The sequence below is a fragment of the Hydra viridissima genome, unplaced genomic scaffold (genome assembly GCF_058129835.1).
Source record: "Hydra viridissima isolate aposymbiotic clone 2 unplaced genomic scaffold, HvirCarnegie_v1 scaffold_13, whole genome shotgun sequence".
In the NCBI taxonomy this organism is placed as follows: Eukaryota; Metazoa; Cnidaria; class Hydrozoa; order Anthoathecata; family Hydridae; genus Hydra; species Hydra viridissima.
The window spans coordinates 5,990,157-6,016,550 of NW_028324312.1; the positions used below are offsets into that span (position 1 = coordinate 5,990,157).

A 26,394-nucleotide genomic window follows, 5' to 3' on the forward strand; every position below is an offset into this window, starting at 1 on the left:
CTTTTAAGTCAAGCATGAGTTGATTTTGGTTTACGGGCTGGTGCGGAGTCCCTTTTGAACACGTTATCCCACGGACATGTAAGAGATCGATGTGCAAAGATATTGTTTTTTTTTTTTTTTTTCGAACAGTGCTCGTTGCGCATTGTTACAAATCTTTCGTTTTAAACAATAGAAATTAAATTATATTAAAGTCTGTCGCATTCATCGAAAATTTATGGACTCGTCTAACCAGTCATTTCAACTTTTATTTATAACAGCAATAAAACCAAGTTTTAAGCTTAATTTTATATAGATAGACATTCTCAATATCTTAAGAAATAACGCGGACGATGAAAAGAAAATGAGATCATTTGCTTGTCTACTTTAGTACCATGTATAACTTGAGATATAATAAATAGTACAAATATGAACTAGTTTTGTAGCTACCTACAGCACAATGGTTTCATGTCCAGGGAACTACTCATTCTATTATATTGCTGTAGACATCCAGTTTATGAATATTATTGAATTTTCTATTTTTATGTTTAACAACAGAAATATATACAGTTAAGGATAAATAACTTATACTTAAAATGATTATAAATACAATAAAGAAAAAAATAATTTTTCATAGTTTTAAAGAATTTAGCAAAGCCAATTTATGGCAAACCGCAAGAATAACTAAGTATTTAATATTAACATAATATGATTTACCAGCTATACATAGACTAATTTTTATTTGAAAAAAAAAACAAAAACAAATGGGTTATTACTACTGTGATCAAAAAGTAAGGTGAATTTTTAATTTAAACTTCCCGCCTTATTCGAATCGTCCAATCTTTTTTATTTTTAAGTTGGTAGGAATGTCATTAACATTTGCGCCAAATTACATGTCAAACTCATAATTATTTTTTTTTGTTTGCGCTTGTTTCTGAAGTACCAAAAGTGCATTCGGCGATTTTCACGATGTCTAATTTTGTTGAGCAAAGAAATGCTATTAAATTTTGTTTGCGGAATGATATTTCTGCTGCTGAAACGTATCGAATGTTGCAAAAGGCGTTCGGTGAAGAGACTATGTCTCAAAAAAATGTTTACAAGTGGTACAAAGACTTCAAAGAAGGCTGAGAACGTGTTGATGACTTGGAACGCTCCGGACGACCATCGACTTCGATTGATGATCGCCACATCAACAAAATCAAAGAATTGGTGCTTGCAAATCGTCGGTTAACCATTCGAGACCTTGTTGACATGGTTGGAATATCATTTGGGTCGGTGCAAGCGATTTTGAAGGATCATTTGGGCCTCAGAAGACTCAAATCACGTTTGGTGCCGATATTTCTCAATTTCTTTGAAAAAGAGCGTCGCGTTAAAACGTGTGAAGCAATGCTTTCTGACTATCAAGACGTCTACAAACAAATTATTACAGGCGATGAGACTTGGGTCTACGCATGCGACCCTGAAACAACCGACCAATCGAGTGAATACCGTGAAAAAGGCGAGCCGAGACCGAAGCAACCACGTCAAAGTCGCTCAAAAATCAAGGTCATGTTGACTGTTTTCTTTGATTATTGTGGTGTCGTGCACTACGAATTCCTTCCAACTGGCCAAACTGTCAACAAGGAATATTATTTAAGCGTTATGCGACGTTTGCGTGAAGCTATTCGCAAAAAGAGACCGGAATTATGGGCCAATAAATCTTGGATTTTGCACCACGATAATGCGCTTTCGCACACAGCACTGGTTCTTCGTGAGTTTTTCGCCAAAAACTCTACCCATGTTGCTCCACAACCACCGTATTCGCCCGACTTAGCACCGTGTGACTTCTGGCTGTTCCCAAAGCTCAAGAGACCACTCCGGGGAAATCGTTTTGAGTCCATTGAAGAGATCCAACGTGAATTGGCACGCGCATTGAAGGCTATCCCTACCGAGGACTTTTCGGCATGCTTCGAAGACTGGAAAAAACGTTGGCAAAAGTGCATTGGGGCCGGGGGGGATTATTTTGAGGGGCACGATACAGATTTGGAAGAATAAATAAAGATTTTTCATTTTATAAAAAAATTCACCTTACTTTTTGATCACAGTAGTATGTGCTTTTTATGACAATTGAAATAATATATGAAATATGAAGAGCGAAAACATGAAATATCTGGCAGTATTTTGCATGATAATTATAAATTTGAAGAACTTTTTAAAAGGTTTTGCTTTATCAAATGAATTATAAAAAGCCTATAACGAAATACACTTACTAAAAAAGCAATGCATAAAGGAATATATATTATGGAGGTTATAAAGTAGTCGAGGAAAAAAATAGCGACATGTCGGAAAAAATACACAAAATTAAGGCTGGTGAATGAAGAACCAAGGAGTTGAATGAAACCAGATCTTGACAAAAAATTTTATTTAAGGTTTTTTTATATTTTGCTATACTTTTTTTGGTCATTTTAAAATTATTCTTACAGGTCTATTTTATCATTGAAAGACTTAGTTTACACGAAAAAAGTTCCCAAATTTACAAATGTTTATCTTGGAAAAATGATGGAAATCTGTTCGTGCCGACAACTAACTTCCTTCACCTTGGTGTAATTTGTTTAGTAATTTGTCAACGCGTGAAGTGGTTAATTTATCTTGAACAGCCTTATCAAACAAATGCTATAAAAGTTTAAACTAATACCACGTGATCAGAGCTTCTGTTTTAAAGCTGTGGCCAGCCATTTTGATAGATTTTTTTTGTTAAAGGGTGAAAATCTAGAGTTTGTCGAAAATTTGCATGGCTCGCTGATTTCTGCGGGCTCTTTGATGTAAAACAATGAGTTGCACGTCCATCTCTTTTATGTCCATGATTCAATGTAAATTTTTGTAAATACTTACTCAGGGGCTGACGTTGTATAATAACCGTTATTGCTTGTTGTGTAGTAATAAGCGCATTTAAGGAACTTGCTAAATTAAAAAAATTATGTCGTAGTTTAAAAATCAAGCGTTAAAATTAAAAATTAGTGATTTTCTTTTACAACTTATTTTTCTAATCATGAAGATATTTTCACAGTATCTTAATTTTCACGAAATTTTAATCTCTATTACCTAATTTTCACGAAATCTTCGACTCGATTACCTAATTCAACGAGTTTTAGCCTAAGATGAAATGTTCCATTTGTTTGAAGTTTTAGATTTTATTTAAATAATACAACTTTTTACATTAAAATTTTAGTTACGTAAGAATTAGGATAAAAAAAAAACTTTCCTGAGTACGCAAACAATTATAGTAAAATTAACATTCAGTGAATGTAATTAAAGGCGATTTAAATGCAATTGTTGGCAACTATATTTCGATAAGCAGTTACATAACACGATTTGTTTTAAAAAGATTTATTCAATCGACAACGTTTGTGAAAAAACGTTATCATCAAAAATGAACATCTTGACTTTATTTTTTGGTACGATTTTATTAGGTTCAATCAAAGAAATTTATAGGCTTTTTAACGCCTTGGAAAATTACTCTCATAAACAAACAGTGCTTCATTTGCATCAAAGAAAAACCGTGCGCTGCTTACTTTACAGTTTCTATGGACAAACAATATTCACCACGACTTTTGTATTCATAAATACAATCACGAGGCTACATAAATATCCGTTAGTTTGTCAAATAGAAGGGTTTACAGCGATATTTGTGTTTTTTTTGGTATTTTACCATTTTGTTGATCTATTAGTTTACGAAGAAGACACAACGCCATCTTATTTTTCATCCATGGTACGCATTGTGCCGTGTTGGGCAGCTAGTTTTATGTGGGCAGTATTACCTCTTTTTGGTTTCGGATTTTATATCGAATACGGCAAAGGTACTTTTTGCGGTGTGGATTGGAAGAACCGAGATAAATTCGTTAAAATTTATTTATGGGGTTTAATTTTTGGTTTCATTGTCCCATTTTTTTATGTAATCCAAGCTTTTCGAAATTATTCTAATAAAAAAGAACTTCTTACTTCAAAAACATTGCATTGGATTCCTAAGAGCAAATTGTTTCAAATACTATTCTACTTTGTATTATTTTGGTCACCATTTTGTTTCCTTCAAATAATAACGTTAATTGGTTTCGATATATACGTTAATCAATTTGCCAACGTTAGTGCAATGGTAGTGGCAGATATATCTTACATACTCGTACCAAGAATGTTGGCTAATAGCTTAAAGATGGCGGCAGAATGTCAAGTAAAGATAATGCATTATGCTTGAATTTTAGGTCGAAATTGCTATGTTCCATCGATTCCATAGACCATCTGAAATGATAATAGAAAATATTTTCTATACACTTTCGAAAAATATGATATATTAAATAATCAAAAAAGACAGAAATACAATATGTACATTCTTATAACATCTTTAAATGCTTAATTCTATTTTGATTGCTATTTACACATACTTTGATAACACTTCCAGTATCTGACAGCCATAAGCTAAAAATACAAAGGAGTTATATTAAATATTGCTTTCTTTTGTTTAATAAAGAAATTTAAATGCTATAAATACTTATCAATAACACCATCAACAAGGTGTTGACAAATTTTGGATTTTGCTAGTTTGTCAGAGTAAGCATTACTTTGCTTGCCAGAAAAACTGACACTTCTTAGATAGTTTGAGTTATGTTGAATTCACATGCATTCACATTCAACAGAATCATTTAATAAATCTGAATATTGATTTGAATTAGAAGAGTTTTTGTCAATTTTGGTATATGATTTGTTAAGGAAGATAGATCATGGTGGTTGTTTAATTGCAAAACTGCATTGGATAAGTCCTGGGTTGATCTTTCTAGTGAACTTAACACACAAATAATCCCTCAAAAGTCATTAAAACAAATAAGTTAAAAAAAACTAAAATTAATATTATATAATGCAATACATTTAAGAAACATAGGCAAAAAGAAAACAAAATGTCATTCACTTTTTTCATATTCATAATGCTCTTTCATTGATGTCTCCATTGTAGTGAGAAGTTGAGCAATTCTTAATTAAACAATCATTTAAAACTTTTCAATTATGCATAAATTATTTTTAAATGCATTTCTAAGCTTTACTATGCATCTGTATGTATGTATGTATGTATGTATGTATGTATGTATGTATGTATGTATGTATGTATGTATGTATGTATGTATGTATGTATGTATGTATGTATGTATGGATGCATGTATGTAAGGTTGCTTGCCTCAATAAATGGCCGCCTTCCAGATGAAATAGGAATTCAAATGCCATTTCTAGTGCTGTTTTGAGATCAGTTGATTACTCAAAAATATTTAATGAACAAACTTCTTATATGTTTGACTCAGCTATAAGTTATAACCATTTATTTGCACTGATTAAACTTATTTCAGAAAACTATGCAAAAATACGTTTTTATCACCTGGGTAAAAAACAAAATGCCAAAATAACTGGAAAAAAGTTTAGGAAACAATTAACAAAACTTATTATATTCAAAAACCAATCAAAAATATTTTTATATGATATATATATATATATATGTATATATATATATATATATATATATATATATATATATATATATATATATATATATATATGATAACTCTAGAAGGAACCTCTGAGTTGTGTGTAGTCACAGCGCTCAGCTAATAGTTCATACAGCATTTATAATTTTGATAAACTAATCCCTAAAAAATATTTTATCTTAAAAATAAAATCAGCTGCCTACCATGCTGTTGTGTTATTAACCTTCTAGCACACAGCATTGGGTAGTTAAGAACTAAAAGGTACAAAAATTATATAACAAATGCTAACTATTTGAAATTTGAGACTCCTGCACAACCAAATTTTTCTTCACTATTGTTAAACAAACTAAATTTCAGCAAATTTAAATTTAAATTTGTACTTAGTTTTGCTGAGAATTTTTATTTTATTATATTTATTCTAAAAAACGAAAAACAGAAAGTTAATATAGAACAACTTATTGTAAGAATGTTTTGTTAAATAAAAAAATATTTATATTTGAAATTTATGTAAATATGTAATATTCCGTTATTTTTATGAAAGAAATCTTATGTTAAACAAAAAAACTAGATTTTTATAGATTTATCAATATTTGAGCTAAAGAAATAAAACTTGATTATCATCAGTTTCTTAATTTTCATAATCATTCGTTAGTTCCGCCACCATCTTGGGAGGCCAAAACTGGCTTTAAAGAATTTCCCGTATACGCTATTCAGTTATATTTTGAGATCAGTGATTTTGGATAAAAATGTTTTAGAAAAATTCACAGTGATCAGAGCCTGGGAATAATGTTACCGTAAAATTAGGGTCCAAATATGTGTTGTGTGGGAGAAAGGGAGGGAAAAGACATTAAAGAAAAGTTTTCTATGGATAGACTAAAACTCATCTGTCAAGTTCTTATTTAGTGAAAAAATCTTTTAACGTTCAAACGTTATAACCATGTAAAGATGGCATCTCCCACAAGCAGGAGGCCGTTGGAAACTGAACATGTTAGTAACTTTTTATGGAAAAGAAAATTTTTGCTATTTAAATTTTCTCCGATAAAATTTGATCTAGTTAAAATACAAAAAAAGTTTTTTTTTTTATTCCATTACATTTGGAGGAGGTGGACCCGATTTTCTGGATAATATTGTTCCCAGGCTCCAATCAACGCAATTTATTTCAAAAAATATTTTACACCATATAAACAAATTTGAAGTGTTACATAATCTATGTAAGTTATCTTGAAAACCATAAATCCTGGACACACTTGTTTAAACTAATTTTACTTCTCTGGAGGTCGACTAAGTATTTTTAAAATCTTAGTTACAATTGTACATATTATGGTGCTTTCGAAAATGCGAAAAACAGCTTCTGGTGGATTGGTTGGCAATAGAGTACGGATGATAGCTGCGGATTTTGCCAAATATTATTTTGGCCCTCACTCAATGGAATGAAATGAACAAATGAAAATGCAAACAGAAACTCATCAGTAGCATTTTACTTAGTAAATATCTGTTACTTTCCTCTTTAAGAATCTGTTCAAACCCATTAAACACGAAAATGTTGATTGTTTTGAGTTTAGTTAATTTGTCTCGTTGATCTATGTAAAAGTTTGGATTACCAGCTCATAATCAATTGATGCTCCATTCAATGATCTTCAGCCTCATCCATAACTTAACCAATATAATGTAAACAGTATAGTGCCATATTTACTGTTTAACTACCTTTTACAATAAGCAGTTAAGTACAAGTAAAAATGACAGCTCTTGATCAAGAAGTAAAAATAATATATAACAAAATCAATTACAAAGATCGCATGCTTTCGCTTCCCTATAATACAAGAAGCTGTTACGAGAAACGCATTCTTTAAAAACAAAAAGCCACAACAAATAGCTCTTTGCATTAATATGTAATGCAACATTTACCGTCATATTGAGTACGACGCTAAAAATAATTGGTTTTCATTTGTAGTATTTGAGGGAGGAAATGGCTCCACGAAGTCTTTTTTCCGATATTGTATTTGTGGAAACTAAACGTCTCATTTTGCCACGTTTACGGGATATTTTGGGACAAAAAGAATTGAATTGTAGATCAATCTGATTCACATATTACAAGACCTATACATTAAGGCTCTTAATTATTTCATTGATTCCTTTTTCCCGTTTCTTGTTTAGTGCAGTTAGATTCTTCGTTCTTCGCGGAAAATGTGGAAAACTGGCTTGAAGTCCCAAGTCATCAGAACATTAAAAAACTGTGAGGGTACTAAAAAGGTTGAATGATTGTGCTAAGCGAGACATTGTCTTGCTACCACCTTCAACTCTGTTCTAACAAAATACGACGAACAGAAGCAGTTTTTGTTCCAATCTGTTAAAAGCCATCGCAAGCGCAGGCCTCAAGACACATTCAGCTAAGACTAGAAACTAAATACAGTTATGTCAAATTTGACAATTGAAAGAACAATAGCTACTGCTGTGTTTTTTTCAAACTTGATATGCTGTTTCATAAGTTTGTTAAAACTCCAGAAAATTGTCTAAAATTCTTTAATTTTAAACTTTTTGTGGCAGTTTAGAATATTGTCTAATTAGGGTAAGGTTGCCAATATTATACCCCCTAAGACCAAATTAAAAAATGTAGGTAATCTACTGAGTGGAAACATGGATTTTCAATTGGATTTCATAATTTAGGGATTGTTTGTTGTAAAGATATTAAAAAAACTAAAAATTTAAAAAGCGCTAAGTCTCGAAGAATCAAACTAAAAAAATAGTGCTAAGGGTACAATTAAGGAAACTAGATCCTTAATTGTACCATTGCAATCCAATATTGTACCACTTTCTTGATTTCAGTTACTTTACAACTTTGCAAATATTTTATTTTAGATTTAAGGGATTAAAAGAACTGATTAAAACGAATGGTTTTTATAAAATCAGCAATTGGAAATATTCTGATATAACATAACATAACACCTAACTGCCCATAATATAATGAAATGAAGTTTTTTATTTAATAAACTCTATGCAACTTGAATTTTTTTTTCTTCTGGAAAATGCCGAAAACAGGTATCACCACATATGGTACAATTTTTATTTCAATTGTATGTTTACCAATGGGTTAGCTAAGATTAGAATAGAGGAAGAAGGTATTAAAGACAGTTATACTAAATAATGTAAAACAATATATACTATATCTGTTTTAAAAACAACCACACTAAATATTGTAAAATAAAATACATAAAAACTTTATTTTTGGCAAAAGTTTCAGATATATTGTGTCTGTTTTTGATTAACACCTGCACAGTCAACATGATACCAGCCTTGACATATTGGTAAAACTGAACTAGAGAGTGCACCTTTTTAAGGACTACTTGTCAATACAAGAGTAATACTGAAATTTTTCTTTTTTTGTTTAAGTGGTGAAGTTCGTATTGTAAATATGAAGTTCGTATTGTAAGTATGGATATTTCTCTAATTGAAATCTCAAAAGGAATTTGTTAAACTTTACACGCGTTTTTTTAGCGGTCAGAATGGTTGCAATTTAGGATATGCCTTGAGGTACAATTTACGCAACTAATCTGACACTCAGTTAATTAAAAAATTTGACAACTAAAAATAAGATATTTTAAATTCTAGGTATTTATTTTGAATTTAGATAAGTTATGCTTTAACATAAATACACTGAACAAATCATATCTTCTACTTTTTTTAGTGAAATACGCTTAGCCATAAATCCCTAAAAAAAAGAAATCTCCGATAACAAACCAACAAAAGCTTACTCCGGCCTTAATGCAGTTGGATGACAAAAAAAAAAACAGTTGACTCCTTAATTTCATTCAGCAAAGATAAAAAATAAATTAAAAAATTTCTTATGGGTTGTAAAATAACGACTTATGTTAAAAGTACAATATAGGCATCGGTACAATATTAGCAACCTTACCCTACTTTAAAAATTTAAGTGGTTTATAACCATGTTAAAAGGAACAGAAAAAAACGAAAACATGAATTTTAAAATGATAAATTTTATTGATTCACTCAGCTATCATCATTTATCTTATTTAGTGGGCCCTGAATGAATTTTTTTTTTGAAATATGTTAAAGTATATGTTATCTTAAAGTAAAATATGAGTATAACCAACCGAAATTCAACAATCTAATAACAAATTTGATTTTTTGCGTTTGCTTGATGACTTTGCAATTTTTACGTGTACCAAGGGTTGCTCTCGTTAAATAGTGCTAACGTCTCTTAATTAACTTTATTTTCTTGAATGTTTAGCCAGCGAGATACCTTGGCCTAACACACACAAATATTTTACACGTGATCAGTGTTTTTTTAATACCAATGCGCATTTAAACAAAAAATGATCCTAGTTCTTTTTGAGTGCGATATTTTTTTGGAGATAATAATTATGAAATGTTTTGAATTTTGGAGCTGATAAAGTTATAAAATATTTTTTGTTAATTTTTTCTATTAAATAATTAAATCTGTAATAGTCTACGATTATTTGATAAGGTTTGATTAAATCTTTTTACACTCAACATAAGTTGTTATGTAATTATAGCCAACTCTGACGACTGATTAGCTCTTCACATATTTCCAGCACCCTTCTTTCACGGTGAATAGGTATAGCTGGTGACGTGTGGACGTCGAGGAGAAATTACTGAATTTGACAGGATATTGTCTACTCCACTATGTCGACATGTTACAAATGTGGAAACGAAGGGCACTACGCTAGAAATTGCACCGAACCTTCAAGTACAGAAACTTCTCAGAAATCTGGTGAGAAAAGGGATTTATGCCCACCCTTATTTTGAAGATGAATTTAATATAACTACTCTAGAAATTTTAGAAGTTTTATAGGATGTGGCTGCTTCTTGCTGTGGCTAACCTAATGATTAAGTTATTGTTTTTTTCCTCCTAAAAAAAACTAGTTTACATCCTATTAGCATTTCTTAAAGTGTTAGCATCATAAAAGTCCTCTTTATCTCAAGAGTGTTCAGCAAAAGTTTTAGCTGAAAGCTATAGCAATTAACAAAAGTTTACATTTGTCAATTACTTATGGCAAGTGTTTTTTACATTTTATTTGCTGCAACTACTAACTATTTAAAGCACTGTTTCACTTTCTCATGCAGATATTTTCTATTGTAGATTATAATTCTCTAAGAAGAATACTCATTTTTCAACCAATCAAAAGGGTTTTAACTAAAATAACCAAAAATGATTTTTGAACATAACTTTTCTTAAAATGTCACAATTACTGGTCTAACTTTTATTTTAAAATGAAATGTAGTGCAAAAGCCTTTGAAGTACACTAAAAAAAGAATTACAGTATGTGGTTTCTACTTAAGTAATATTCTAGTTGTAAGGAAGTCAATCATTATTCAGTGTAATATTAGTTTTAAATTACAATTAAGTTTGTAAAAATGATAAAATTTTTATAAAGTTTGTAAAAGCAAGGATCATTTGACAAAATAAAAAAGATCTAAGAAAGAGTAATTTTATTTAAAAGAAAAATTGCAGATAAGACAAGACAAACCTTATTTTATCAGTCTAAAAAATAAGGTGTGAATTTTTCATTCTAAGTGTATTATAAATTGTTTTGTTATTTTTTGTAATGATGACCCAAAGTGTTTATCCCTAATGATCAACAAAATGTTTACAAAGCACTAACTTCCATAATTTTCACAGTATAAATATCTTCTTGAAATTACCACCATGATATGGCACAAAACACCTTGTATTCTTCAAAATGTAAACATTTCCTTAATTTATGTTGATTACTTAATTTCATTTGTCTAATGCTCTTTTTCGCAGACAAAGAATGCTATCGTTGTGGTGAAGTTGGCCACTTATCTCGGGATTGCTCAAAGTCTAGTTCAGGTGGTGGTAGTGGAAATTTTGACTCTCGTACATGCTATAACTGTGGGAGGAGTGGTCATATTTCACGAGATTGTACTCAGCGAGGTGGTCGTAAAGGAAAGCAACGATGCTATCGATGTGGTAAAGATGGTCATTTTGCACGTGATTGTGAAGGTGATGAGGAGATGTGCTATACCTGTGGTAAAGCTGGACACATCAAAAAAGATTGCCCTGAAAGTGATTTAGCCACCACTACCAATGAACAGTTGTGTTATCACTGTAACAAACCTGGGCACTTTGCAAGGGAATGCACTGAAAAAGAAGATAATTCTTCAAACCGTGAACGCGACGTAACCTGTTACAAATGCAGTGAAAAAGGTCATTTTGCTCGTGATTGTCACGCTAAAAATAATGATAAAAAGAGTGGTAGCACATGCTACAAGTGTCACCAACCTGGTCATTTTGCTCGTGACTGTGTTGAAGCTGAAGATGACAATTAAATCAAATCAGAACGTTGCTGACTGCTGTCGCTTGTTCTATTTATTAAGTAATAGACAAGTACAATCATTATGCTAGGAGTTAGTAATTGATGATTGGGTGTTTGAAAAAATAGTCTCTGAGTTTCTATAATGATAAAGCATATTTTTTTACTGAAATTATCGGAGATGTGATGTATTCATTCATATTTACAAGATTCTTGTATGAGTGAAACTGAGAAGGGTATAGCAGCTTTACTCTGCAATACATAGAAAATTTTATTATCATTTTAAGTTGTAAGAGGGGGAACTTTTAGCTTGATTTTTTTTACTATCAGGTTGTCTTGACATAAGTGCAATGAACTATTTAGTCAAAATTAGTTTGGAAATTATTCTTATAGTCTTTGAATTGATAGCGTTTGTTTTTCAGGTGGCTTTTTTTGCTAATTCTTTTCTTTATTTAATTCTCTTTAATTCATTTTAAATTGTTTAGAGATAATTTTATAAATTTTACAGGGCGTTATGAGGACATTGTCAGCGGTGTTAATAAAAAAAAACTACACAGTAAATAAAAAGTTCGAACTGAAAACTTGTTATCTATCGTCATGCATCGTTGATAACTTGATTTCGTTCTTTTCTGCTTTCTCAACTTCGTGATTTCTAAGAAAGCTATATTATATTGTCATTTTGTATCAAGGTTTGTATCAAGGGCAAGACATACTTCAGATGTTGAAACAGTTGCACTTGCGATATCATCCTCGGCCACTGGTAGAAGTAGGCAGTTGTTTACAACTTGGAGGCTGTCTGCTGCGTTTTCATTTATTGCAAATAGAAGTTGTCTTAGGAGACCTGGGAATTTATCTTTCTGAATTGTTTGTACTCTTGCCAATGTTTCCTTTGATTTGTTAAAATTTTACGCCACTACTTTTAACGGCCTTAAAAAAAAACATCAGGGGGCTGACAAAGATGTGCACCATTAGAAGGAAGGCAACAAAATACTGTCGTTTTCTATGGTAACCTAAATTATGTTAGTAGAAAATTGGGAGCTGAGGTTATTTCCTAAATGTACAGATCGACCAGTTCCTTTTCGGCAAAATGGCAGAACTACTAACAAGAACCAGTCTTCAAAGCACTCATTGGGAAATCATCCAGAGTGTGAGCAGTTATAAAAAGCCCTTTACAAACCACTCTCGTGTTACGTAGCGTCTGTCTTGTATGCAACGTAAATGGGTAGAAACTTCATTGCAACCGTTCCAGCAAACAGACTGACTGCCATCTTACTTTTTATAATGTTCCCTGGGCACTTTGTACCCCATTTCATAAGTTTCTTCCGGCTAGGCTCGTCCGAAACATTATAATTCATATTTTTAGCTGGCATGTCTAAAAGGGTCTCATAAATTAGTAAAACTTTCATTGATGAATCAATCGCTAAGAAACATCAGTTCTCTTTTTGAAAATTCTCTGATACATTTGCATTGGTACTTGATCTTTGTAGCGATGGAGAAATTTCTCAAACCAACTATATCCTGGCCTGCTTTTTTTTAAAAACAGTAACTGAACTTCCCTGTTTGTTAAGGTAAACTTCGACTTAAATGTAAAATCTGTCGAATAGAAACCCCCCGTCAGGTGTTTCACAATGCCTTCCTCTTTCTTACGACCAGGTTTCTGGACGTGTTTACCCTTCAGTTTAATGCAGAATGTGCTTCAAGCAACTCCTTAATTAACACAAACTTTTTTTTTGAAATGCTTCTCAAATAATCTCCATGGCTTTTGTCAGCATGTCTTCATGACAACTGCCACACTTTCCGGTCCTTTGTTTTGGCTCATCAATGCGTGGCATTTAAAATCTGAAATTGTCAAAATGAAAACTTATACCACTATATGATATATTATTATCACTCAAACCTAAAACTTTAAAGTGGTATACATAAAATTGCAATTGTATACTCTGGGCCAAAGTAGCATAGGTTTTTGGAAATAACTTTGGCCACCACCAATTATTCTTAATAGATTATAAATACATTTAAAAACTAGACATAAGGTTCAAATTATTTCTTAAATTAATTTTAAAATGTAAGCATTTGATGGATTTATGCAAATTATGGCCATCTTGAAGATATTCATCAGCAAATAACACAGCAATAAAGCACCAAATTATTATAAATTAGTACGCTTAACTTTTTTCAGACCTGTAAGGCCGTAATTAATAACTACTTTCTAACATAAACCCTTATAACAAAATGGTCCAAATATAATGCAACCGAATTATCTAGATAAATCAAATCAAAAAAGGTAACAGGGCAAGACCTTTTTCGGTCCCTCTTTTCAACCCTAGCTATATGACTAAATTGGAAAGGGGGAGGGGGTGGGGTGGGGCTGGCCCAAGAGATTCTCGTCCCAACATATGTATCTTTTGTAGAAAAGCTTTTGCTTCATTAAATGCAATAGAAATGAAAGATATGATTAATGAAATAACGAATTGAGTTTTTGTGGAACTAAAATAGTTATTTCGTTCCCAATTAAATTGAATCGATTTGAAGACTCCACGGGAAGAAACGGCAGGGTCACATTTTGAAAGTTTCGACTTTTTACACTTTCTAGCTTTACTAACCATAATAGCATATTTTGTATTTGACTTCAAATCAAATAAACGATTTGATGCATATTTAAAGTTTTTCTAAATTTTCCTAAAACTTCGAAACTTATAAAGGTTTAAAAATTTAATAATGATTTATCTCAAAATGAAAAAATGTGACCCTGCCGTTTCTTCCCGTGGAGTCTTCATTTAGAATTACTGTGGAGCTAAAACACGGTCGTTCAAACTCTGTTAATAAGCGACAGGTTACTTTGCGCAGGTGCAATTAGATTATGAAAATTTTAGAAATTTTAAAATGGCTTCGAACTTTCGTTACAAAATGAATTTTTACTTAGCAACCAATTTTTCAATACTTATTGCGTTTTTTAAAATCGTCTACGTTTAATAACCAGCCTTTATACTGTTAGAAGTGTATAGGTAACTTAATTTTATTAGGAAGTAAAATGAAAGGGGAATTTTATCTTATGATTGAAGAGGATCGACTTAAACTTTTTCTTTGATTTGTTTGCAGATTTGGAAGTCTTTTTGCTTTTTTTTTGAGCGGTAAAACTTAAAAGTTTCCTACTTTTACTTATATAAATCTTTTAACTTTTTATTACTTATAAAAAATCTTAGCAATCAATTTTTTTTCTTGTTCAAATTTTACATCTAACCATTGTCCTAAATTGACAACATTTTATTTATATCGTTTGTAAAATAAAAATTGTCCTTATGTAAAAAAATTGCAGTTTATTATTGATTAATTAGCTTAATTTATTTCATGAATGTAAACACTACGTAGCACATAGTGATAAAGTTTGATGGTTATTCACAAGAACTATCCAAAAAGTTTTATTATCTTTAGATGAAAATCCATTACAAAAATTTGATTCTTTTTTGCAGGGTCTGTGGATATTTGGTTGGGAAAAAAAAATTATCCTATTGGAATAAACCAAAAAAATAAAATTAAATAGGAAAGGGGGAGGGGGAGGAGATGGAGTGGGGTTGTCTACATCCAACAATCAAGAATGGGGGAGGTTCTGTTTTGGTTTGGGGTTGTATTTCATCATCTGGAGTAGGTGATTTAATCAGAATTGATGGCAAACTGACAAGAGAACAGTATAAAGAAAATTTAAGACATCATGCAATACCATCTGGAATGAGACTAATTGGTAATAATTTCATTCTACAGCAAGACAATGATCCCAAACATTGTTCCCGAGTGGCCAAAAAATATTTACAGGACATGTGTGAGGAGGGAGTTCTCAAAGTATGAACTGGTCTCTTCAAAGTCCAGATTTGAACATTATTGAACATGTTTGGGATTATTTGGATAAAAAAAAGGCTGAATATAACCCCAAAAATGTCGAAGAATGTTTTCGAATATTAAAAAGAGAGTGGGATAACATTCCACAAAATTTCATTACAAATTTATATGAATCAATTGAAGACATAAGTGGATGAAGGCGTAATGTCGCAAAAATACAAAATTCAAAAACATGTACAACACAATTTTTTCATGAAATTAAATATTACATACACAATCTTAAGTGTTTGGTTACTATATCCCTCCATAAATATTAACATACCTTTGCTATATAAAAATATCTAGAACAATATGTGTTCAAAACTTTAACTCCTGATATCTCAGTTCCATATTGGTGTAACATCACACCTTCATCCATTTACGTCTTCAATTCCCAGGAGATTCACTTCTGTGATAAACACAGAAGGCGGACATACGAAGTATTAATTGTTCTTTCTTTTTGTATCATATTTTATCAAATTATTTCTAGATATTTTTGTTTATAATATATGTCTATAAACCTGATTTTTTTTTACTTCATAAGCCCTTTATATTTTTACGATAAAATCAAAAATAATTATAAACTTATGGTGGGCTAAAACTTATTCACAGTACTGTATATGTAAAAAGTTAAATGCAATCGAAGTATGATGATGGTGATGATGATGATGATGATGATGATGATGATGATGATGATGATGATGATGATGATGATCATCATCATCATCATCATCATCATCATCATCATCATATCATCATCATCATCATCATCACTTTAATTAAGGCTTTTAATATACATTTATTATCAATAAAACTGTATAATCTAATGAAACGTAGATATATTCTTGATAACTGTCTCTACATTACCAAACTAGAAACCAAGATTGCTGTGGCAAAGGCGTAACTATGACGAGAGAAACACACACACAGCCTTGTCAAAAGCAATTGATGAAGAAAAAAGTTTTTTTGTCGCAGTTTGATATTATTTATCTTCTCAATTGCCATTGATGTTAGTATATGTAAATAAAAATGGGTAATAGATAAAATTTTGGCTTATATTTATTGTGTTAAAAGATAAACTTGTTTTATCATGTTTATATATACAAATATATTTTGGAAATATTTGAAAAACATTCCTGTATTTTAAAAATATAATGAAAGTTCTGGTATCATGTCAAACATTAAAAAAAAAAAAAAAAAAAAGGCTAATCACATAATTCAGTGAGAAATGTTGAAAATGTTTTAAAGAAAATATTAACCACTCTGTTGAGAGAACATTTTTATCTAATTTGACCGAAATTGTAACTCAAGGAAATATCAAGCTAATTTAAAAAATCATTAAAGTGGATCAGTAAAAAGTTGCCAAACAGCTGAAAACATTGCATCAATATATGTCCTTGATCCTAAAGTAGCATACAAATGTTTGATGTAATAACAAACAATAAAGAGGCCACTTTGAATACAAAGTCAAGGTAAACAAGGATATTGAAATAAACCTGTAAGAGTAAGGAGTGAGAAGAGAAGTAATTAAAATTAAAAAAAGAACACCTGAAAAACTAAACAATTCTTGCTATTAGTTTGCCTCAGCAGAGTCTAAGCAAACGACAAGCAATCAAACCCAATTCAGAAGATAAAAAATATCAAAATGTAAAAGAAAATGTATGTATGTATGTATGTATGTATGTATGTATGTATGTATGTATGTATGTATGTATGTATGTATGTATGTATGTATGTATGTATGTATGTATGTATGTATGTATGTATGTATGTATGTATGTATGTATGTATGTATGTATGTATGTATGTATGTATGTATGTATGTATGTATGTATGTATGTGTATGTATATTAGGGTGGGTCAAACGCCCCTTATTTTCGAAAGTCAAAAGGCACTGTGTTTCTGTGTGCTGTGGGTGTACTCTGTGATTAATAAAAAACAAAGTTTAACTCATTTACACAATTTTTAGACCCTGCTCAATGGGCTCAAAGATCAAATTTTTACCTCAAAAAAACATATTATAATCGGTTAAATAACTTTAAAAATAGATATTTTTGAGGCACTGTTTTTTATCCGAATTTGTAGGTCTATATGATCATATTAGGCCCAACTTTACAGTTATTGAACAAGTTTTAGACTGTGCTCAAGCGTTTTGGACCCTGAGTTTTGACCCGGTTCCTTAAAAATTTGACCGGTTTTTACTATACCTTCAACTTGCCGGTCTGTTTATTTCATTAAGATCGCAAATATTTATGACGCTTTTAAGATTTATTAAAGTCGAAAAATTGATTTTTTCGCAAAGAGAAAAATCATTTTAATTTTTATTATTTTCCTGTTTTATGTTTTACTTTAGCGGAAAAAATAATATATCTACATTAACAGTAGAAACAAATATAATGTAATATTTAAAATAAAATGGGAAAAGATATAAGATCGAAACATAAAGTTTTGTTGATCAATGATACCATTAAAATACTACCATCATCTCAATTGCCTACTGGAGAGCAAGTACTGCAATATTTTTATAGCAAGCTAATTAAAGCGAGAAAAGAAAAATTACAATATAAACTCAGTGATATAGTTTCTTGCAAATTTCCTCATGGGAGTTTTGAAATTGGTTGCAATAACCCTGAAGGATGTAATTTTCTTAAAAGCACTTGTGTTGCTTCGTCACTGAAGAAAATCTAGAACATAAGTTCAATTACAATAGTAGCTGATCGATATATTTGGTAAATATAGCAAACTTTAAGTTTTGTAAACCTATAGCTTTTCATCATGCAAAATTTTTATCAAAAGCTACATGACAATAGAACTGCTTACATTTGATTTACAACAATTTGATATAAGTAGTGCAGAAGAAATAGTAACAGTTCATCAAGTTGCTGAGTTACTGGGCTGTTTCATGCAAGATTGTTTCTGAAAGCACCATTAGCAGCCTCTTCTCCTTGCTTAGATTTATGTGCAATCAGGGACATGATCAAGTATGGGTCATTTAATAAAACAATTTCAACTGCAGCAATTAAGAGTTTTAAAAATCATTTATGGTTTCTTACAGAACAAAATGTTGTACTTGCTATATGCGATGAAATGCTAGACAATAACACAAGAGAAAAAATGACCAAAAAGTTATTTTTATACCCTAAACCTTCAAGATTAACATTGGGAAAACCACTTTTTCCAAACATTAACATAACAAAAATTCCAGATTATGGGAACTGGTTGGACCTCAAAGTTGGATTCTAATTCAACAGCTAAGTATATCTGCAATAGAAACAGAATGGATGCAAGTTAGTTCAAAGTAAATTTTTCTCTTAATTGATTTAATTTATTAATTTTTTTAGCAAATAAAATATTTAAAAATGCATGTATATATTTTATTTTAGAGATTGGAATAATTTTTCAGAATATCGAGTCCTAAAAAAACTCATAGAAAAGTTAACTGTAGTAAATGATTGTGCTGAGAGAGGAGTAAAACTTATACAAGACTTTACACACATGTGCCAAGATGAGGAATTAAAGCAATGTTTGATGCTTTCAATTTCAAGTCACAGACAAAAATTTTCAGCCAATGCTAATGACGAGTTGTCAAAAATTATTTAAAATGTGTTATGTAATTATTACATTGTTTATGTGATTGTTAAATTGTAAAAAGTTATCTAATTTCATAAATTTATTTCAACTCATAAATTTATGTTAAGTTAATTAATAAAAAAAATTATTATTAAAACATGACTTTAAAATAAAAATTTTAAAAAAACGTAATTTTTAATTTATTTATAAATGTGCTAAAAAAAAGCTTTCTAACTGCACAGATGTGCATAACTATGCATAACATAATAAGAAAACTATCCCTAATTGTATATATCTTCTGCTGTCGATAGCTAGATATTTAGTCTAATATTACGTAAAAACCGGGTTTTTTTGGGAAACCAGGTCAAAGTTTTAAGATAAAAAAAACTAACAAAACAATACCTAAAGCTGTCCTAATAGTTTCTATTTTGCTGAATTATTGTTTTAATTGATCACACAAATGTCCCAATTCACTTAAACAAAAAGAAACAAACAAAAAAAACAAAAAAAAAAACAAAAAAAAAAAAAATGAATTAAGGGCGTTTAACTACTCATAATATGACTTTTTGGGGCAAAAATAAAACTTTTGAGCCCGTTGAGCGGGGGTCTAAAATTTGAGGAAATAAGTTAAATTTTGTTTGTAATTGATCATAGAGTACACCCACAGCACATGGAAAACAGTGCCTTTTGATTTTCAAAAATAAGGGGTGTTTGACCCACCCTAATGTATATATATGCGTGTGTTTGTATGTGTATTTACAAGAAGAGAAAAACTGAGTGCTAAGATCTGATAAAAGTGTTAAATACTGTAAAAACTCATCTAAATTAAAAATAAATAAACAAATAAATTTGTACGCTAAGATAATTAGATTATGTGTTTTTAAAATTGTAAACAAATCAACATATTTAAGAATGTTAATTAGAAAAGCACAACTTTAAACTTTTTGATATAATCTTTATCTTATTTGAATCATTTTCTTATGCAACTGAGATATGCTTATTATGATTTCAGTTTTAGAAAGAGTTTAAAATGTTGATTTATATGGAAATATATATAAATAATCAGTCACCAAATTAAAAAAATTCGTTGCTACGGACCGTAGCCAATGTTAAAATTTGAATTCTTTTAAAGTACTACTGCGCTTGCGTATAAAAACTTGTCGCTTCTCAACGACCATGAAAACTATTAAAACTAAAGCAACTACGAAAAAGGGGGTAAAATCTTTTAAATTAATTCACGATTATTAGAGAAGTAGACAATTTTTTAGCGCTTAATACAATTTTTCTGCAATTTGAGTTCTTGTTCATATATCTTTTGGTAAAGTTTCATTTCTGATATATGTTTTAAATAAGCTTGGCCAAAGGATTCAACAAAACGTAGCTGATTCCATGGTTTAAGTGGAGAATTATCTTTATTGACAGCGTAATTCATATGTTGAACCCCGCTACAATAATCGTAAATAGGCATTTCAGAAGGAAAAGTAAGTCGGTTGACTCGCATATCGGATTCATTGTCTGATATCTCACTCGCATTGTTTAAACTTTCTCCAGATTCTACAGATTTTTTACTTTCATTTTCAGATGATGAACTAAAACTATCGGTGAAGCTATTACTCCGATCCGGACTGTTTTTCCACGTTTTTGAAATCTTCCGATCCCTATTAATTGTATTATGATCAATAATGTCGGAGTGTGGCGGAGCATTATATTCGAAGCATTCAGATTCAACGTCACTAACATCAGAATAATACCTTCCGCAATTAGATAATGCTAACGATTCGTCTTGTTTAAATTCGTTCGTATGCTTAAATGAAACACGATTTTCAGTTGATTGGCCACTTTCTTCAAATTCAGAGAATGTAGAAAACTCCATCAGATTAAAACAGGTTCCCATGGGGTTGAACTTTAAAACTGTTTCTTGTTTTTGTTTTATTTTTCCTTGAACGCGTGGAGCGCATGCTGCAGAATTATTTTTAGTGGTACCTACGGTTTCGCATACAGTAACATTAGTTTTAGCGTCTGAAACACCTGTCAGTTCAAAATTGTTCTCTTTCTGCTCTGCGGGATCAACAGTAGAATCTTTATGTTCTTCAGAATCTACAATGAGCTCCTTTTTTGCTTGTTTAGAAAACAAGGACAAATATTTAGGAAGAGTTTTTTTAACCACACAATCCATTTCACTTTTTACTTCATTTTTTGATTCTTCATTTTTTGATCCTTCAATTTTTGATTTTTCATTTTTAATTATCACTGGTTCTTCAACGAAAGTAGCCACAGAAGATTTGTCCTTATGGGTAACAGAGCTTTTCTCGGATAGTGTATCAGAAAGTTTATCAGATTCTACACGAATTTCAGAAATTAGGTTTGGTTCGATAATATGGGATGTTGGTAACTTTTCAGATATATTATTGCTATCTTCTAATATATTGCTACCTTCTACTATACGAACAGAACGTTGATCAATAAGTTCTTTACTCAACACATTATTGTCTAAAGTAGCATCATTTTTACTCAGCACGTTATTGTCTAAAGTAGCATCATTTTTACTCAACACGTTATTGTCTAAAGCAGCATCATTTCTCACAAAACCTTTCTCACATGCTGAATTCAGATCACAAGTTCTTCTCTCATTTGAATTATAATCAGTGTCCACAGCGAGATTTTTTGTACGGCAAGACAAATGATACCCGTTTTTTCTTGGTTTGTTCGTACTAAAATTGGCTTTGTTGGAACACAACTCTTCTGATATTACTTTGATTGTTTTTGCATCCGTAACACCGTCATTTGTGTTCCATATTTGACTCAAATCGTCTACATAGATACATACACACACATACATATATATATACGTATATACATACATACATACATACATACATACATACATACATACATACATACATACATACATACATACATACATACATACATACATACATACATACATACATATGCACACACACAATTTATCAACAGTAGAGATGAGACTTCCGAATCTAATTAATTGATTTTTAGTTTAAGACCACAGAGGAAAGGAGTCAAATTTTAGCGGTTTTTAAATATAACACTTTTAGTGGGACCTATTTTTCCATCACATATGGTTGTTTTTTATGATCAAATTTTTTTTATTGACTTTTCTATTTCACTTAAAACTTGAGAACAACCAAATTTTTTTTATTGACTATCTATTTCACTTAAAACTTGAGAACAACCAAATTTATGACAGTTAAATTTTCCACAGTGCGCAAGAAGAATTCCCGAATTATGAGTTATGTAATTGAGATGAAAGATTTTTTGTAAAAATCAAAAACTTTTCGACCATTGATTCTAAACCGATCACAAACTTAATACAGTATTATAAAATATCATTGAGCAAGTTCTGTTTGTGAAGAATGTGGATTACAAGTAGTTGAATGATCTCTCATCGGATAATTCTATCGAAGATTGTAGAGTAATCCATATCATCAATTACACTAAAATGATTAACCATGGTAAAATCATAGAAATGATCCACAAGCGCAAGCGTATGACATAGAAACAACGCATTCACAAATACTTGAATGCCAAGAAAAGTACTTCAGTCGAATCCCAAACCTTCGATGGTATGCGAGGTTGCTTTTCTTAACAAAGATAATCACAATATAAGTTGACCTATATTTTGACGGTTCATGGACCAGTTGGACTTCATTAACAAGACTTCATTAATGAAAAAGTTGAAGGTTTGCTTTTTAGCCCAGAAAAAGTTCTTAGATATCACCGGCTGGAGGTGAAAATCATAACGCCTCACCAAAAAATCGAGAATACAAAAAATACGACAGACTCACCAAAAGATCGAGAATTCAGAAACTACGACAGGCTCGCCAAAAGTTCCTCTTGACGAAGAAAAGTTTTTGATTAATTACAAAATATTTAATCAATTTTATATATTTTATGATTAATTACGAAAAATTTGGTAAGGTAAATAAATGACTAAACTTATAGTAACTTGTATATAAAAATGTTAATTGCTACGTAATTGTTAATTGCTGTTTTAATTGAAGCGTAAGTCTTATCTCTAATTAACAGATCATATTAACAAATCAAAAAATCATTTGAGCACTCAGAAAAAGAGTTAGCATGATTAAAAAAAAAAAACACCTAAAAAATGCATTGATGAAGCAACTGGAAATTACCTGGCAACTGAACGATGTCAGAGTTTATACTTTCACTAACTTCAGCTAATTTTTGCATTTCGTCTGCACCAGACACTATTGATATGGCTAACCCATAAGTACCGAATCGTCCTGCACGTCCTACGCGGTGAAGGTAAGTTTCTGTGTCCCACGGTATATCAAGATTGATAACTAGGTTGACTTTATCGCAATCAATGCCACGCGCACTCTACAAAGAAAATGGATGTTCAATAGATAGAATGATCGGTTTTTATCGAAAAAAAGTGTTGAATTTACCAAGTCTGTCGTAATAAGTACTCTGCAATTATAACTTTTTAATTCAGTTATTGCTTTTGTCCTGACCGGTTGTAACTGACCGCCTAAACAACAAAAAAGTTAAAAATTTGAACTGAATCATCAAACTATTTGACTTAAAGCAGACAAGATATAACAATTACCGGTCGAAAAATCTCGACCTTTATGTGATTAATTTGGATCAAATAATGCTTTGCGAATCAAAATTCTTTTTCATAGGTAATTGCCAGACGTTATGTAGCACTTACCTGCAATGAATGTGCAAGGCCACCCTTTTTTATTTAACAAAGTGCAAAGATGAGATGCTCTAAAAAAGAAAGAATAGCATAACAGAATTAAACAAATATTTGTCTCAAGTTTTATGATAAAAAACTGGCTACAGAACATAATGACAAATCATGACATATTCACATGAAATATGCTTTTAAAAATTTGTCTTTACTTTGAAAATATTATACATAATTGAAAAATTACCTTGATTGATAGTTCGAAAATACCATACACTGCTGAAACGGTATATTCTCAATGCATCTCTGCAAAGCTTCACACTAGGTCAACAAATAGTCACACTAGTCAAAAGCAACTTTACTAATTTATTCTTTCTACAGCAGATTTCAATATACCACAATATTCTTTATAAGGCAATATATTCTCTACAACGCAACATGTTCTTTACAATGCAACATGTTCTCTATAACGCAACATGTTCTCTATAACGCAATATATTCTTTGTAACGAAAAAACAAACCTTTTCGTTATAGAGAAGATTTGGAAGAGCATGATACTTTACCACCACAAACATTTGTCTAACACCTTAAAAAAAACAAAACACTATTTACAAAAAGAAGATTAAGCTTTTCATTAAAAAAATCTATGGAGAAGTAAACACCTTTTAAATTCAAATCATCTGTACTGATCCTGATATGAACAGGATCGTTCATGTAATTACTTAAGTACTCTGCTAAATGCTTAGGGTAAGTAGCTGAAAGTGCCAGGACCTGCTTATGCTTTGGTAGAGTGGAGTAAATCCAACTAAACAAAAGACGTAAAACTTTATAGTAAAAAAGTGAGTAAACATTGATATATTTAATTGAAATTTCTTTATTTGTGAATTACGTGAATTGTGCACTAGTGTACTGAACACAAGGAATTATAAAAATTGTGTCTTAAAGGAAATTAGTGAAGTAAAACAGCCTTACTTGATTTGTTCTTGAAATGATCCATCCTCCAATAACTTATCAGCTTCATCAAGTACAAACAATCGGATTGACTTTGTCAACATGGCTTTACTCTCAATTAATGCTTTAACTCTTCCTTTAAAAAAAGTAATTACCTTTTTTTATCTTTTAATTACCTTTTTTTTATCTTTTAATTACCTTTTTTTATCTTTTAATTACCTTTTTTTTATTTGGTCTTTAAAAAAACAAAGCCTTTTTTTTTTTTTTTTAGCAAAGATCCTAAAACAATTTCAAATTTTATTGTTTTTAAAATTTAGTTTACAATTAAAAAAAAAACAACAGCATAAAGCTAAAGAAAGAAATTAATCTGCATTTCAAGTTTAACCTGGTGTTCCTATTGCAATATGACATAACTTAGCACTCTCCACATCGTGCTGCATGGGCATTCCACCAATAAAGAGAGAGCATTTTAATGTCTTCATTTCTTGTCCGATTGTAGTAATCACATTATGAATTTGATGTGCAATTTCTCTTGTAGGGGCCAACACCAACACCTTTACGTGGAGAAAAATGTACCAAAATATTGTCAAAAAAAGAAGCTCTGCATAAATAAAACCAAAAAAACAAGCCAATACATTCAAACTCAAAGCTCAAATTCTATAACCCACCTTTCTTTTAAATTAGAGTAATGAAAAATACAAGTAAATATAAGAAAATACAATACAGATACTTAACTAAAGAGGAATGTATGTATTGTAAGCTAGTCAGAGGATTTGAAGATTATAATGCGACAGTAAGATTTGAAAAATTATCGCTTAAAACAAAAGTCAATAAAGTAACATAAAAATACAAATTCAATTGGTTTAAGTAGTTGTACAACTCACCTGCAACTTTAAAAAGGAAAGATTGACTGATTCTAAAGCAGCAACAGCAAACACACACGTTTTCCCAGTGCCACTCTTTGCCTGGCAAATTAAGTCTAAAATTGATCATGAAATTTAATATAAAAAACTTTCTCAAACATAAGTTGTTCTTTACTTAAACATGAATTATGAAAATTTTATGTCAATTGAGATTGTGAACGTGAAGTTACATAAAAATCTATTTTTTCAATAAGCAAACTTTAAAATGTCTCCTGACATTTAAAGCTACCATTTTTATGAGTGAAAAAATTGCAGGTTCAAGATAATGGAAAGAATGAGAGAATCTTAAAAAACATTTTCACCTGCACCACATTTTGCTAAAGGTATTGATTGCAGTTGAATAGGAGATGGTCGGTCAAATCCAATCGCTTTTAACCCAGATAAAACATTAGGTGAGAGTAATAATGATTCAAAATCAATGCCATCGTCAATGGCAACATCAACAGTTCTCTTGACAAAATCTTCCATTTAATTTTTAACATGAAGATTTTTTCTTATTGAAATATAAAAACAATCAACTATATCTATAAAATTACTTTGAAAAATATTGAATAATAAATGTAAATATATTATAATATAAAACACAATGTGTG

General features: G+C 30.6%; 2 protein-coding genes, 1 long non-coding RNA gene and 1 pseudogene across 8 annotated transcripts; 2 read left to right on the forward strand and 2 right to left on the reverse strand.

The window, feature by feature from the left end:
• Window positions 1-2,373: 2,373 nt before the first annotated feature.
• LOC149880180 (uncharacterized) lies at window positions 2,374-6,187 on the reverse strand. 6 transcript variants are annotated; one of them, XR_016446403.1, is made up of 4 exons: window positions 5,681-6,187; window positions 4,913-4,974; window positions 4,392-4,425; window positions 3,553-4,248 (listed from the first exon to the last, which is right to left on the reverse strand). It is a non-coding gene; the product is annotated as an uncharacterized LOC149880180 (long non-coding RNA). The 6 variants fall into 6 exon arrangements; XR_016446402.1 differs by lacking the exon at window positions 5,681-6,187 and adding an exon at window positions 5,176-5,509; XR_016446404.1 differs by lacking the exon at window positions 4,913-4,974.
• Window positions 6,188-10,003: 3,816 nt separating this feature from the next.
• On the forward strand, window positions 10,004-12,372 carry LOC145194648 (uncharacterized). Its single transcript, XM_080072320.2, has 2 exons — window positions 10,004-10,227; window positions 11,263-12,372. Exons 1-2 carry the CDS (start codon window positions 10,140-10,142, stop codon window positions 11,805-11,807), a joined length of 633 nt encoding a protein of 210 aa, XP_079928446.2. The 5' UTR covers window positions 10,004-10,139; the 3' UTR covers window positions 11,808-12,372.
• A 5,707-nt stretch (window positions 12,373-18,079) lies between these two features.
• On the forward strand, window positions 18,080-19,264 carry LOC149880181 (uncharacterized; annotated as a pseudogene).
• Window positions 19,265-20,438: 1,174 nt separating this feature from the next.
• Window positions 20,439-26,331, reverse strand: LOC145194940 (uncharacterized). The gene is made up of 11 exons (XM_090069947.1): window positions 26,104-26,331; window positions 25,763-25,857; window positions 25,264-25,432; window positions 24,900-25,014; window positions 24,590-24,732; window positions 24,449-24,513; window positions 24,175-24,248; window positions 23,949-24,007; window positions 23,683-23,765; window positions 23,407-23,614; window positions 20,439-22,045 (listed from the first exon to the last, which is right to left on the reverse strand). Exons 1-11 carry the CDS (start codon window positions 26,267-26,269, stop codon window positions 20,499-20,501), a joined length of 2,724 nt encoding a protein of 907 aa, XP_089926073.1. The 5' UTR covers window positions 26,270-26,331; the 3' UTR covers window positions 20,439-20,498.
• Between the last annotated feature and the right edge of the window lie 63 nt (window positions 26,332-26,394).